Source organism: Gordionus sp. m RMFG-2023, chromosome 2 (genome assembly GCF_954871325.1).
Source record: "Gordionus sp. m RMFG-2023 chromosome 2, tfGorSpeb1-WG-v2, whole genome shotgun sequence".
NCBI lineage: Eukaryota > Metazoa > Nematomorpha > Gordioida > Chordodea > Parachordodidae > Gordionus > Gordionus sp. m RMFG-2023.
The window spans coordinates 37,481,468-37,497,448 of record NC_088776.1 but is presented as its reverse complement, the minus strand read 5'-3'; the positions used below and the strand labels follow the sequence as shown (position 1 = coordinate 37,497,448).

At 28.9% G+C, this 15,981-nt stretch overlaps 1 protein-coding gene across 3 annotated transcripts in view; it reads left to right on the top strand.

The window, feature by feature from the left end:
• LOC135925226 (rab GTPase-activating protein 1-like) overlaps positions 1-15,981 on the top strand; it is a 61,734-nt gene that overhangs the window by 30,341 nt on the left and 15,412 nt on the right. For all 3 annotated transcript variants that reach the window (XM_065460449.1, XM_065460450.1, XM_065460451.1), the window contains exons 4-12: positions 7,139-7,297; positions 7,692-8,009; positions 8,211-8,319; positions 8,739-8,914; positions 8,989-9,289; positions 9,398-9,534; positions 13,906-14,013; positions 14,113-14,658; positions 15,246-15,371. In XM_065460449.1, the coding sequence (XP_065316521.1) occupies positions 7,139-7,297; positions 7,692-8,009; positions 8,211-8,319; positions 8,739-8,914; positions 8,989-9,289; positions 9,398-9,534; positions 13,906-14,013; positions 14,113-14,658; positions 15,246-15,371 (1,980 nt within the window). The remainder of the gene's footprint in view (positions 1-7,138; positions 7,298-7,691; positions 8,010-8,210; positions 8,320-8,738; positions 8,915-8,988; positions 9,290-9,397; positions 9,535-13,905; positions 14,014-14,112; positions 14,659-15,245; positions 15,372-15,981) is intronic.

Sequence of the window (15,981 nt, the reverse complement as noted above, 5' to 3'; positions counted from 1 at the left end):
ATTCGATGGCAGTGGATATAATATTTTTAATATTAGTATTATGTTGATGTCCTATAAGATGGGATAAAATAAACCGAAAATATATTAAATATTTTTGAAATTAAGATTTTAATATTTTGGTTTGCAATTTTTTTTTATATAACTTCAAATAATGATTCTTTAATTTTTATACAATATTATATATATCTTATATATTTGATAAAAATAAAAAAATTATATAATTAATTGTTAAAAATAATTAAGATTTTAATATTTTGGTTCGTATCTTTTTCTTATATATTTGACAAATATGATACTTTATTTTTAATAAACGATAAATATAATTAAATAGTATATTATAATCTTGGCTTAATAACTGTAGTAAAGCTTATTGTATTAAAATTATAAATTAATAATATGGGAATGCACAGTCTAGTATGAAAAAAACTAAAAAAAAATGTATATATAACAATTTTTATAATATATAAGATAATGTAATGTAAAAATTAAAAAATCTTTAAATTCAACACATAAAATGATTATTGAATTGAACGAATATAAATTTTAAATAAATAATTATGAAAATTAAAATTAAATCACTTAAACGTGACTAATATATTGTTTTAAAAAAAGTGTAGGGCATTTAGTTATAATTTTTAAATTATAAAATAAATATAAAATACAATGTATATAAAGAAAAGGAACAAAAATGAAAACGTTAAGATCAAAAGCCATGTATCAAAAAAATAGGAAGTACGTTTTATTTTGTTATATGTTTCATTTGCCTATAATGTTTTTAGGATGATGAAAAATTACTTACTGTTTTATTTGGGAGTTATAGTTATCTTGTGAGAAGAAAGTCTGACATCGTTGCTGTTTCTCCATTCATCGCTTCTGATCTTAATGTAAGCCTTGATCATTTTGTGATCCGAAATGTTCATGTTTAGGATTTTACCTCTTGAAACCACTTATGTATGTTTGACAAGAAGAAATCAATATGGGAAGAATAATTTTATACTTATTTTCACAATATACTGTCCAAAATAATTATTGGAATAGGCGTTTTCGACTTTCAGGTTATCATTTATAGCTAGCAAAAATATTGGCAATGCGACAATCAGCCAAAAGAATGCGAGAGACTGTAAGAGACTACTACTGCTATACCTGAATAATAATCTAAAGGTCGAAAACACCTATTTCAAGCACAAAATCAATCATCTCATCACCATCAAGGGCAAACATCCTTCCCAGATTGATTTCTTCGTCCCATAAGTGGTTTCAAGACGTAAAAGCTATCCTAGACATGAACATTTTGAATCACAGAATTATCAAAGTTCATATCAAGATGAGAAGAATGGAGGAACAACAATGTCATACTCTTACACGATAACTTCCAAACAAAATAATAAGGGTTTTCATCAACCTGAGAACATTAGCTCTTTCCCAACCAAGCCCTTAGAGGAATGTTGCGAAACCTTCAAAAATACGATCTTCTACGCATACAATAATTTCATTCATAATCAAGTAAAGAAGGAATCGCTTTCGCCCGAAACCAAAAAATCTATACAATCTCTGAAAAATGATGATAGCAGAAACCTTGTTTAAGGAGGCAGATACAAATGCTTCTCTACAGTGACCGACGGGTTTTCTTTGCAAAAAGAGCTGAGGTAGCAGATATAAGGCGCCACAAGGCCCATGATGCATATAGGAAAACACTTCTGCACTCTCGTTTCAGGAATCTCCAACACTGATCCTTTAAGGGGAAAATATATACAAAGATCTCGATGAACAGCTAGCAATTTGGATACACTACATGCAACTATTCGAATCCAGAATCCCATTCCATATCATCATCCTCAAACTTCTTACTGACGGAGATTAAGAAAGCTATTAACAAGCTTAAGAACCACTAGGCTTCGGGCATCAACGCCATAAGGGTAGAGCATATGAAGACTTCGTCATACAACATTTCTAAATATTTGCTTGCCATCTTCATTAAAATATGGGTTGCGGGCAGGACCCCAAACGAATGGAACAAATGATGATTTGTCTTCCACAAGAAGCCATGTCCTTCAACCTTCTACGATTATAAAGCAATTATCTTCACCTCCAGTCTCCAAAATATTCTTGGTGCTTCTAAGTGAGAGGATTCTTATGTCCACTAAAGACCCCCTAACCAGCAACATCTGCGCCTACAGGCCTGGGAAAAACATTTTGGGGCCGATTTTATCCTTAAAAATTTACCTCCAATAATGCTACAGTTACACACTACCGTACATCTTAACTGAAGATTTTAAGAAAGCCTTCAACAGCGTCAACAATGTTCTCTGGACCACCTTGTGAGAAGGTGCACCATAATATAATGAAAATCTTAAATATCATTACAATAACTCCTTCGCCTGGCTTCATCTAGGAAAGTTACAATTACCCTTCTTCAGGATCAAAAGAGAAGTTAAGCAGGGTTGTTTGCTCTCCCCCATTCTCTTCATAATCGTCTTTAAAATCATAAAAGATACCATATGAACCATGAGTATCTCGATTTATCATCACATGTCAATAGCAAATCTCACCTGAGAATCTTTTCATACGCAGATAACCCGGTCTTGATCATCATATGTAAGGGTGAAACAATCGATTTACTCACAAATTTAGGTTCCTGCTGTAAACGTGCTGGTTTAGACATAAATTTCAACAAACTCGTGATCATGCCAGCCCTCAAACAAATACATAACCTTACCCTTGACTCAAACATGCTAAAGACGGTAACCAGTTTTAAATACCTAGGAATTTTGATAGACAACAAAGGCAATACAAAAAATGGAGAAATTTAGTAAACGCCAAAATCATATTCAACAAATACCATAATACCCAGGTGCATAAATTAAAAAAACCCCTCCAATAATCCCTGAGGCGCCACTTTTAAGCCTCACACACTTGGTATGCACCTTATTTACTTCACACTTCTATAAATCATATTACCAAGTTAGCATAAAATTAAGATAGCTAACTACCTCCTCCATAAATCAAAACTTAGTACGGGCTTGTTTCTACCTTCTTATTCTCCAGTAGGCGTTTAATTAAGGGATCTGCTCTTTGCTCGCATAGGTAACTGTAGCCTGCCCAGAAACTTTGGATGGGCTTCTCTCTTATCTTAATTCAATTAGATGGGATTTGAGAGAGTCCAAGCGCAGCTCTGCTATTTCATTTAGCGAAAAGGGTGATTCGCTTACAAACGTATTATTAATGAATAATATAAGAGGGGGTATTCTTGCTAAATATATTAAAGGAACTAAGAGGGATAAGGAAGTGTTAAAAACACTTGTAATTTTCTTTTAGGATTTCAATTTGAGCTTTTTGTTTGAGGGAAGGGGACTCGTTTTTTCCCATTCCTGAAATTTTCTGTAAAGAAAAAGTTATATAATTAATTAATTTAATTATCATGTATTATATGAAAATTAATCAAACAATTATATACCATTTTTTAAGATAATAAATGTAAATAAATTATTATAAATAAAAATAACTATAAGTTTAAAAAAATAATACAAAAACACCGTGTTTTATATTTATTCCATATCCTTTTGGTTTTTAAAAAATTCCGAAAAAAATGAGGATTTTTTTTTATTATGTATCAGAGATCTTCATGGGCCGAGCTTGCCAGCGGCCAGCAGGCCTCTACCCGGCTCATGGGCTAAATTTTTTAGCGGGCCTGGATTTTTAAATTTTTTTTTTAATGGGCTGGGCTTGGGCCTAAAATTATTAAATTTAGATTATTTAAAACAGTTGCTAATTTAAAGAAATATTGCCTTTTTTTTCTTCTAATAATAATAAATTTCAGTAGTGCAAACAAAATGATTGCCTAAATATATTTAAATATTGTTTATTTTCATTAAATAAATAAAAATTCAATTTTTGGATATGGGCTTGGGCCGGGGGGAAATTTTTTGGAAACTTATCATGGGCTTGGGCCGGGTTTGGGAAATTTTTTTGAAACTTATCATGGGCTTGGGCCGGGTTTGGGAATTTTTTTTAACATTAGATATGGGCCGGGCTTGGGCCTAAAAAAATTTTACTGCGGGCCTGGGCCGGGCTTGGTCAAAAAATTAAGGCCCATGAAGGTTTCTGTTGTGTATTATATTATCTAGCAAAAGAATTACCACATTTATATTTTCTTATAAGATCCAATATTAACTTTATTTCATGAATAATTTTTTATCTATCATTTTGAGATATTATCCTACTGTAGCCAATTTCAAAAATATCATCCGATATCCGAAATTTTATTAATAAATGGGTCATTCCTTAAAATTTAATAAAGTATTGTAATTGACGAATCCAAAATATTAGATTCTTAACTATCAGAACCGAAGATATAGGGCTTCAAAGTGACTCAGCTTGGTCATTTTTCGAAAAAAATGATTTTTTAAAATTGTGATAACTTTTATATTAAATGTACTATGTATATCTATTATGGCTCATTTTATAGCCCTAAGTAAACTCTTGAACGTATGTTAAATAAAGTTAATTTTTAGTTTATATATTTTTTTAAATTGCATTTAAAAATTTGTAATTAATTTTTCAAAATGTTTGACTAAATTTTTTTTCCAAATTTCAGATATTTTGTAAAGAGTACCAAGAACTGTTCATATAAAAAATTTCAGAGTGGGGCCAAAAAATTTAATTATAAAAAATCTTATTTTAAAAAAATCCGCTAGATAGCGTAAGTAGTTTAAAATATCAATTTTAACAATATAAGTCAATCTAAGAAATTTTTTTATTCCGTAATAAAATATTTATCGAATAATTAATAGTAGGCATAATATTTAAAATAATTTTAATTAAGTTTCTTTAAATTTAACTTATATATTGCCATTTTAGATTCATCATTAGTTAAAGTGTAAGTTCTTCCTGCGGATATGGCCACATAACTTATATGATTTGTTTACTTTATAATATATACCAAATGGATGTAGGGTAACCTGGGAAGTGGCCCAGTGATCTTCTTCTTGAAGTATAAAAGAGTAATTTTCAGAAAAATCACAGATAATCAAATAATGATCTTGCTCTAAATTGTTTTTAAGATTCTGTTAGAATCTATTTTTCTGTTCAGTAATAAAAGCATGGCGAATCAAAATAAATATTTTTTCAAATAAGTAATTAAGAAATTCGTCAGCTGTTTGCGTTAGGGTCTCTAGACTGTTCTATCTACAGATATCCATTGCTTGAACGTTATCCTGTATATATCATGTGCAATTAATAAATTTTTCAAATTTTCCCCTTAATACTTGGTCCCTAGGATTTTCATGACATTCGCCAAAATAACAGGCTGGCAGGGGAGGATTGCTGGAATTATGTCTTTGTAAGTCTTTATCTCAAAATCCCTATTTTTTGTTAAAGTTGCTAAATTGCTATTAACATTCTGATGGATTAGGCAGACACAAACCGAGTGAATGCCACTTGAACCTGTCATTATGCAATTTTTAGGGCGTATTGAAGCAAATTTAAGAAATCCGATTTTAAGAGAAGAGTAGAGAGCTTTAAAATTTATATAGATTTCTTTAAAATTATTAAGAATTAACCGTTTTTGAACATTAATCCTTTCATCATTTTCAATTATGGACAGGCAATCTTTTTTCCGGGCAGTAATCTACTATATTCATCGTTTAAATAGAAACTTTTTACAATGTCAACTTTGCTCTGATCTATGGTTTTACCTACCTTGGGATTATAAGTTTAAAGAATCCCCTTTTGACCAAGAATGAATTTTGAATTACGGATCATATAAAACGAAGCGTTAAATTGTTTTTTAATTTTGTGAATGCTCCAATTTGGAGATAATGTCGTTAATAATTGATATTTTTGTGTTTTAGACAATAATGGATAATTATTTTTCATATGAATTATCAAATCGTCGCTACCATTTCATCTTTGGTTGAAGAATTTTGCCAATAGCTTTTGAAAGTCTGCTGAGCTTTTTCTTGAGATATACTTTTTCTCTTAGTCTCTATTTTTATTGGACCCATTTTAAAGTAGAATTTAAGGATTCTAAAAAAAGTGTAGGGAGTTGCGCATTCTCGTTATTAATTGGATAATCATTTTCTATATCGGTAGAGTTTAAGAAATTATTTGAAGTTGTAGGGATGTTGCTATCCTCTAAAATTGGAATACTATTCTTTTTATATAAAAATTTGCGACACTTAGGACAAATATATTCTCCTTTGTTAATTTTATGATACATTGTCATCCAAATCGTCACTTTTCTTAAATCTTTTTTGGAATAGTGATTTGAAAGAGTTAATGGATTTGTACAAAACATATTAATAAAATATCAATAAATTAATTAATTTTAAAAATTACAAATTTTAGGGAAAAGTAACAGATAAAAAAAATCGATAAATTATTGGGAAAAAATTATTCGATAATTTAATTAATGCCTAATCTATAAATTAAATTTAAGGAAATTTAATAAAATTATTTTAAATGTTATGATTATTAATTATTCGATAAATATTTTATTATAGAATAAAAAAAGTTTCTTAGATTGACTTATATTGTTAAAATTGATATTTTAAACTCTTACGCCATATAGCGTTTTGAAAATGAGATTTTTCCTAATAGATATTTTTGGCACCACTCTGAAATTTTTTATATGAACAATTTTGGTATTCTTTGCAAAATATCTGAAATTTGGGAAAATAATTTAGTCTAACTAAAAAATTAATTACAAATTTTTAACCGCAATTTTAAAAATATATAAACTAAAAATTAATTTTATTTACATATGTTCAAGAGTTTACTTAGGGCTATAAAATGAGCCATAATAGATATACTCCTTAAATATCAGCCAATCTTAAATTTCCTCTATTTTATATTATTTATTAAATAAATTGGATTAAAGTACAATGTCTTTGGTTTTGTACGTTAAAACTTAAGTTTAAAAACGAATGCATCATCTAAATAGAGTTATTAAGTCGATTATTTTCAATTTAAAGTTTATATGTTTTTTTTGCTACTCTAAAAAATAAGAAGAAAAAACGTTTTGCGGATCAAGGATGTATATTATTTTATTTGTTTAAAACTAATATTTCGGCACGAAATGGATTATGATAATAAGTTTACATATTAATTTGATGAAACAAAATTTGCATGTTTAAATAAGACAGGGGATATCTTACTAGCCTTCGCCAAGGCTTTTCGTAAACCGGAAGATTCAAACCGTTACTTATTTCCAATAGAACCGGACAATAATGACTCATCTTCTCCATCTTTTATTGAACCAATAATCACGAGGGCTATTAGCGTTTCGTTAGAAATAAAAGTAAATTTCAATTTTTTGTGTCAGGAATATTTATATGATATTATTTATAGTTTTAAAATATTATATTAATATTATTTATATATTTTCCCCTAAGAGCGCTATGATTATATATAGTTTTTTAAATTGTAGATAGGAAAAAAAGGAATAAAAAATAGAAATTTGATCATTGACAGTAAGTTTAAATATGAATTAAATTATTTTTTTTTAAATAAATTATTATATATAAAATATCTCAACAAATAAAAAATTCTTATCGAATTGAAAAGCTTATATAATCTTATACCCACTTATAATATATCTCGGATCATAAATATAAAACATTAAAAGCGGGTAACCCTGAAATGTTTTAATATTTATGCTATATGAAATTAATAAACAATTAATCATATACAAGGAAGAGGTAAACAAAGACCATTTTTCCATCTGCCCCTTAGACAACGATATTTTTAAACTGCGGCAAAGTTTGGAAAAGCGTTTTAATCTAACCGTTCGTTCCTTCCCTCCGGATCTGGTGGAATCTTTCGACAGCTACAGTAGTGGCAATCACAACATTAATAATATCAGCACGGCAGTCCTTTCCCAGCGTAACTCAACTCAACTCGCAGCTATTCCGAATTCACTTTTCCCTGGCCTCGTTGTGGAGAGATGCTTTGGCATACATATAACTCCCGGCTCCGATTTTAATCAGAACAAATTGCATTTATTGGATATTGTAATTTTAATTTATATTATGATTTGATTAAGTTTTTGTTCATTCTGTTAGTGCCGGTCAGGTCTCTCAGACTTGAAGCAAAGTTTTTTTTTTTAAAGCACTAGCATTAGGTTTTAAAGGTGGATAAGTGGCACACATATAAATTGTACTATAACTACAACATTATTCTATTTAATTTATTATATGAATATTTGCCCAAAGGTATCCATGAACCACGCTCACGATAACCAATACATTTATAATATTAGCGTGCTATGGGACCCCAAAGAATACAAAGCCCAGGACTTTATCCAATATAATTCTAATAAAGGTCGCTTATAAGATTCACTTATTTTCTTTACAACTTTTTCATAATCATACTAAAACTAAAAAAAAATATACTAAATTGTTTACTTCAATATATGTGTGCTGAAAAGAATCACTTATTTGTTTTTAGGCCTACTAAGAAAATACTTTTTGCTCAAACGGAAAATATTTTAAGCATCCGTAGATTAGATTTAAACTTGATGACCACTCCTTTGCCTTTCTATTTTATCTACGACAATGATCCAATCGCGGACAATTTAGCCTTATAGAGAGCCTTTATAACTCTAATTGAACTCGATAATTTAAGTATTAACTTGAATTTATCAATTCTAATTAATTTATAACTACGTAAAGACGGTCATTTTTTAATTTTTTAAACTTATATTATAAGGAGTTTCTTTAATTTTTATTTATTCTCGAAAGATCAAGCAAACCTAACATTTATTCTCGGGTTAGACCTGATATTTTCTGGCATTCAAGAACCCATTCGTCTACTTTTGAATGTGAGGGGAAAATTGTATCCTGACTCGGAAAAATTTTGGTACTACTTAACCAAACAGCGACACTTGCGGGAAACCTATTATGTAGAATTAAAACGGGTAAAATTATACTGATATTTTTTTTTATCATATAGAAAATAAATGAATACATTGTAAATATTTTTTAAAATTAGGACGAAGAAAAATTAAACAGCGAATTGCACGTGTGCACCGTCAAAAGCCACTCTCAAATAACGCGCAATTATGCAAATGATCCCGTCAACATTTCACAAAATATTTCTGCCACCCAAACTTTGAATTATGCGGGTTCAAACGGGAACCTACATTTTAACACTCTGAACAACTTTTTAAGCCAAAACGGAAATACTCTGCTCGCTTCTATACCGAATTCCTGGAAACCGCTTCTCATAAATAATAAATTCCAATTCCGTAAGACCCCATCTACGCCGGAAGAAGATAATGATATTAAATCTGGTTTTTATAAATAAATATTATAAAACGAAAGGTAAGAAAGAAATGAGAGCAAGGGACACCAAATATAAATACTATGTTACTAAAATAAATATTCATAATTTAAATAAGATAACGACGAGCCTTTGCTAAGCGGAACGGGGGAGATCAAGAAAGATTGCGAATTTTCTGAACTCGAAACCTGGGCCGAAATTCTAACCGAATGGAGAGCCAACGTCGACAAAAGACCTAAAAAAATTCCTCGATTGGTAAACCAAAATAAATATATAAATGTGTTTAATCTAGTTTTTTAGATTTTCTTTAAAATTGAAAAAAAAAATATTTTGAATTCATCAAATTAAAAAATTTTTTACTAGTTGTTTAGTTTAAAGATTTTTTTTAACTTTAATATTGGAAAAATGTTTTGAACCTATTAAATTAAAAAATCTGCACTAGTTTATATTCACAGGCTAACCATATCAACGATAAAACTTGTAATGAACTAAAGAACTTTGTATTTATATATTAAGTCATGTTCAGATGATTAGAAGAAATACTCTTCATAATAAATAAAAATATAACGTTTTATAAAATGAATATTTTTTTATGACTAATGAAATGTAATGTTATAAGTAATTCTCGAAATATAATGTTAGAAGTAATTCTTGAAATATAATTTTATTTTATTTCTTATCAAAATGCATTTTCTTTTATATTCAAATTCTTATAAAAAAATAATATAATGAAAATAAAGATTTTACAAAAATAACAAAATAAACAATTCAATACATTCCCCAATCTAATTGGTTTCGTTCGTATTCTTTTCGGATATCGATCTTGATTTGTTTTCTAAATTTTGCGTAATACTTCCTTCAGCTTCTTGACTTGTATTCTCCCCCTTCTTTAGGTTCATTTCATCGTTATTGTTTACTACGCCCTCTTCTCTTCGGTTCTCTCTTCATACGCTTCTATTGAAATATTTTTGTTCTTTTCCTTAATTAATCAGAATGACGTATTTTACCCTTTATACTCACTTCATATCGTATTGATCCGAGTATGCTTTTAATAATAGCTTTTCCCATACACTATTTCATTTATCTTAAATTTTTGAATGTAGTATTCTAACTTCTCCTTTTTGTTCCCCCGTTCGAATATTTGGTCTAGCAATCCTCTAGGTTTAATTTTTAGTAGTATTTTGGCAGGATTTTGTTCATCCCCTAGTATATTTCGGTAATAGTAGAGAAAAATAGCTAAACTGGTTTCTAAATCCCCTTAGTTTCTTTTATTCATGCTCTGTTTAAAGGTTTGAACTAAACGTTCGGCCATTCCGTTAGTCTGAGGATGGTATAGACTTCCATGAACTAATTGTATTCCGTTTTTTCTCAAAAATCATTGAATTCTTTACTGCTGAATTGTGACCCGTTATCAGAAACGATTATTTTAGGAAATCCGAATCAAAAATATTTCTTAATATTTTTATCGTGCTTTTGGTTGTTGTATAAGTCATGGGAACTATTTCGGTCAGTGACTGCTAGAATCTCCAACCAATAATGATTTTGAAATGGTTCAGCATATCAATATGTACTCGATGTCATGCTTTTGATGTTGGCCAGTTTTCAATTGATGTCATTTGAAGCATATCTATTTGTTCCTGGCATTCTCTACATTTTTCGACCCATGTATCTATATCTTGGTTTATATTAAGCCACCACACATATTGTTTTGCTCTCATCTTTATTTTTACCAATCCAATATGTCCTAGATATATCATGTCTAACACGTTGCTTCCGTATTGTTGTGGTATTATCATTTTAGTTCTCCACTGTAAACAACCTCTCCCTGTTGTGATTTCCTCTCTTCTTTGGCTATACTCCTTTAAATATATATCATAGTTTGTTGGCCATCCATCTATTGTATACCTGTATACTTTAAAGAGTACATCATCTTGCATTGTTTTTTCTTTCAATTTCGCTTGCATTTAAAGATGTTAGTTCTTCCACTTGTATTTGATCTAGTGCTTCTTCTTTTGATATTGTGGTTCCCTGTATAAGCAATCGAGATAGCCTGTCAATATTGGCTAGTTGTCGACTACTTTTGAATTATATTTCATATTGGTAACCTGCTAATAATAATGACCATCCTTGTATTCTGGCAGTAGATGTTGTTAATATATCTTTTCCTGGGAATAAACTCATTAATGGCTTGTGATCTGTTTATAATGTAAACTTTTTTCCATACATAAATTCTTTGAATTTTGTAACTCCAAATTTGATGGCAAGAGTTTCTCTTTCTATTTGGTTATAATTTTTCTCGGCTGCATTTAGCGTTCTTGGGGCGAATGCAATTGGTCTCTACTTACCCCATTCTATATGTGAATTACTGCCCCAATTCCTATGGACGCATCTGTTGCTAAGTGATTTCTGATCATAATTTAATGAGTACTACTTATTTATTTCTTGCTTTATTTTTTTTATAAGGTCTTTGCATTCATTTTTATATATCAAACTACTGCTTTCTAATAATTTGTGTAATGGTTTGGCTTTGTCTGCAAAATTTTCGTGTTTCTCTGTATATTTTCCGGTTATTATGATATCATCTAAATAACTAGCTGCTCCTTCAAAATTTTTAATAAATTCTCGGTGGCTCGTTGAAATATTGATGGAGAAGACAAAATACCAAAAGATGGTCTTGTATATTTAAATAATCCTCTATGTGTATTGATTACTAGATATTTTTGAGTCTCTTCCCATACTTAATTTGAAAATAGGCATCTGAGAGATCCAATATTGAAAATTCCTCTCTTTTTATGAAACTGGCTAATAAATCTTGGATTCTTGGTATTGGGTATGAATCAATAATTAATATTTTGATTTATAGTTCTTATAAAATCCCCGCAAATTCGTAATGTTTTATCTTTCTTTTGAACAATTACTATGGGTTATGTATAAAGTGAATGATTAATTTTTTCTATTACTCCTTAGCAATCTGTCTAAATCTTCTTCAACTTTTTCTTTTAATGCATATGGTACGGGACGTGATTTACAGAAAATTGGTTTCTTGTTTTTCGTATATGTATATATATTTGTGCCTTAAAATCTTTCAAACAGCCCAATTCTTTGGTAAATAATTGAGGAAATTTATTTAGTACATTAATGTTATTTATTTGTATGGCCCTTTCAGGTATTTCAGTCATTTTTGGAATTTTAATTATCCAGTTTCTTCCAATTAGATTTTTTATGTATCCTTTTATAATTAAGGTAGTTCTAATGTTCGTCCTTTATGTACCTTTACTACAGTCTGACCTTATTGGTTCCTGTATAGCTTTTAAGTTTTAGTATGCAATTTTTTAATCCAGGACGATTGAGTTTATTTTTCCAGATTTTTTTTCGTTTAGTATGCTTATCTCAACTCCAGTTTCCATTCTGATATCGCTGTTGTTTATTTTGATATCTACCCAAAATTCTAGATTATATTCAATTGTTATATTATTAATAAAATTTACAATTTTTTTCTACAATCTCGAGCAATATGCCCGATTTTGTTGCATTTATAACGTGGCATTCTTGAAAAGACAATTTTCCCTTCTATGGTTTCCGCCGTAGCAGTGACAGGGTATTCGTTTTTTGTAGATCGTATTATAATTATTATATGATTTTGTTTGTTTATCATTATCATTATTAATTTTTTTAATTATATATTTATATTATCATTATGTTCCTCTTCTAACTGGTCTATTTTAGTTTCGTCATTTTGTATCAATTTCAAATTTATAGCTGTTTCTACTGCCGTAGCTATTTGAATAGCCTTATTTATGTCTATATCATCTTCGGATAATAGTCTTTGTAAAATTTTAGGATTTTTTATTCCGAATATAAATTTATCTCTTAATGCAGTATTTAAATATTCCCAAATTCACAAGTCGTTGTAATTTTCGAAGATTTTGCATATAGTCTATTAATTCCTTATTTTTTTATTATACTGTTAAAAATTATATCTCTCTACAAATATATTAGGTTTGGGATGATAAAATTTGATTGAAATATGTATTTCTGATACATCTTTGTTTCCCGGACTATCAGGTGCACATAAATTTAACAGTATTTTGTAAATACACATCTTATTGTTGTTAATAACAGTGATTTTTCTTGTGATGATGTTAAACTTGGTTATGTGTTTTTAAATTCTTTAAATAAGTCGTATCAATCTTTGTAACACAGGTTTGAATCCGTTAGACTATTTATTGACTGCGCCATTCTCGAAATGTAATGTTAGGAGTAATTCTCGAAATATAATGTTAGAAGTAATTCTTGAAATATAATTTTATTTCATTCCTTATCAAAATGCATTTTCTTTTGTATTCAAATTCATATAATAATATAATAATGAAATAAACATTTTACAAAAAATAACAAAATAAACAATTCAATACATAAGAACTTATTAATGAAAATTTTTTTCATCCTATATTATTTGTTCAATAATTTATTTTAAATTATTACGCTCAAAAATGTTAGAAATTCTGGTTAGACAATCCAATATTGAAACCTTTGTAATATATATTTTTTTTATTAGTTAAGATTTTTTTATTTAACTCCAATAAAGGAATAATTATATTACAATATTTATGTTTTCCTTAAAAGTGTCAAAAAGGAATACCTGATGCCTTGAGAGGTGAAGTGTGGCAACTTTTAGCCAAAACACATGAGGATCAAGACAAAATGGATTCATACAAAGATTTACTAACAAAAGTTATATATATTATTTTACGAATTATTTTAAAATTAATAAAGAAAGTAAGCATACTATAAAAATATAATTATTTACATATTTATATAATTTTTTGGTAGGAAAGCGTATATGAAAAAGTAATTGCTAGTGATATAAATAGAACTTTTCCCGCCCACGAGTATTTTAAACGCCCAAATCAAACAACTACACCCATTATAACGAGAGTTAATAATATACCTCAATTTCCTGCAACCAATAAGAATAAAATTCAAGAAGAATCCGACGTTAATCTTGAAAATATCGGAAATAGATTATGTGACGGTGAAAATGAAACTACTCAAAATCGGGAGAATTTATGTTCTGCTGGAAAACGATTAAATGATTGCTTAGGTGGCGATATGAGACCTGATATAGCTGATTCCACGATGGTAGCTGATAAGGATATCAATGATACTCACCAAATTTCGCCCATTTGTGACAATGTACCCAAGGCAGAAATGAATAATAAAATTCAAAATTCCCAAATTTTGGACATATCAAACGAAAATAAGGATTCATGTGGGCAGGAATGTTTGTACAGGCTCATCAAAGCCTATTCAGTTTACGATACAGAGATAGGCTACTGTCAGGGACTATCCTTTCTGGCCGCATCACTACTTTTGCATGTATGTTTATATAAACAGTGAATTACTTTTTTTTATATATAAGCTACTTATTTTTAAATGAAGTAACTATGAACAAAATAATAAAAGCTTTGAAGTTGATTTTTCAACTTCAGGGGATTCACTTTTAGAAAATTTGCAAAAAGGTAATTCTAACTATAATTTGATAAAAAATTTCAGGGAACTCTCCAAAGTTCCCTCCACCTTAAGACGCTACTGTGATCATCTCTTATATATTTGCAACTAGGATTTGACGAGGTGAATATTTGATTCTTTTATTTTCAAAAAGTAATTTCGTTTTTGGTTCTATTTTTATATTAATAAAATAGTAATTTTATTGAAATGTGATCTACGATGGGTATAATTTAGCACTAGTAACAATTTTAATAAAAAAGACTTCACATAGGGGGGGGGGCTATTTTATTAAATAAAAACAAGCTTAAAATTATTGCTAGGGGTTGGAAACCCCAAAGGATAAAACATCGCTTGACTGTGGGATTAAAGTCTCATGATAATTCATACAAATTACAAAAAATTATGAATAATAAACTTGGTTTATCATATTCGTCGTTGATCAATCTCTCCTACAGATGCCAGAAGAACAGGCCTTTTGTTTGCTCGTCAAAATAATGTACGAATACGATTTGCGGAATCTGTTTAAACAGGGGTTTCAAGTACTTCAACTCAAATTTTACCAACTGGAACGCATTTTACAGGTTTGTTCCCTTTTTATTTGATTATTTTTTAAATGAGATAATATTTCATATTATAGATTACATATATTCATATTTCTAGTCAAGGAAATTTTACTGTTTTTAAATATTTTTATATAGATTGTTGCGATAATTTTACAACCCGACCTTTTAATTTTTGTAAAATTTTACATAATGAAAGAACATATTTAGAAGGCACCGAATTCAAAATTGTAGCCTAATACTAAGATAGCAGTGTTCAAAAATTCACAATTCGTACGATGTTAAAAAATAAAATTTAAGTATAATGTCTATAAAATTCTTTTAGTAAATATGAAAGATTTTTTATGTGAAAATAGTGTGATTTTTATCTACTATAAATTTTGAATATGAAAGTTTTATATGTTTCCCTTACCTAATATCTTTAAGCTTAATTTTTTATTATTTACTCACATTATATATCTATTTCTAAAAAATTTAAAATTGGGACAGCCATGCGTTTTTTAGTTATAATTTTTTTAAAAAATAGATGGCGTCCTCATATAAAACCAATTTTTGATAAATAATTATTATTTTGAAACATAAAGAACAAGATTTCCCTGCATTAATATCAAGAAATGTATTATTCAGTTAT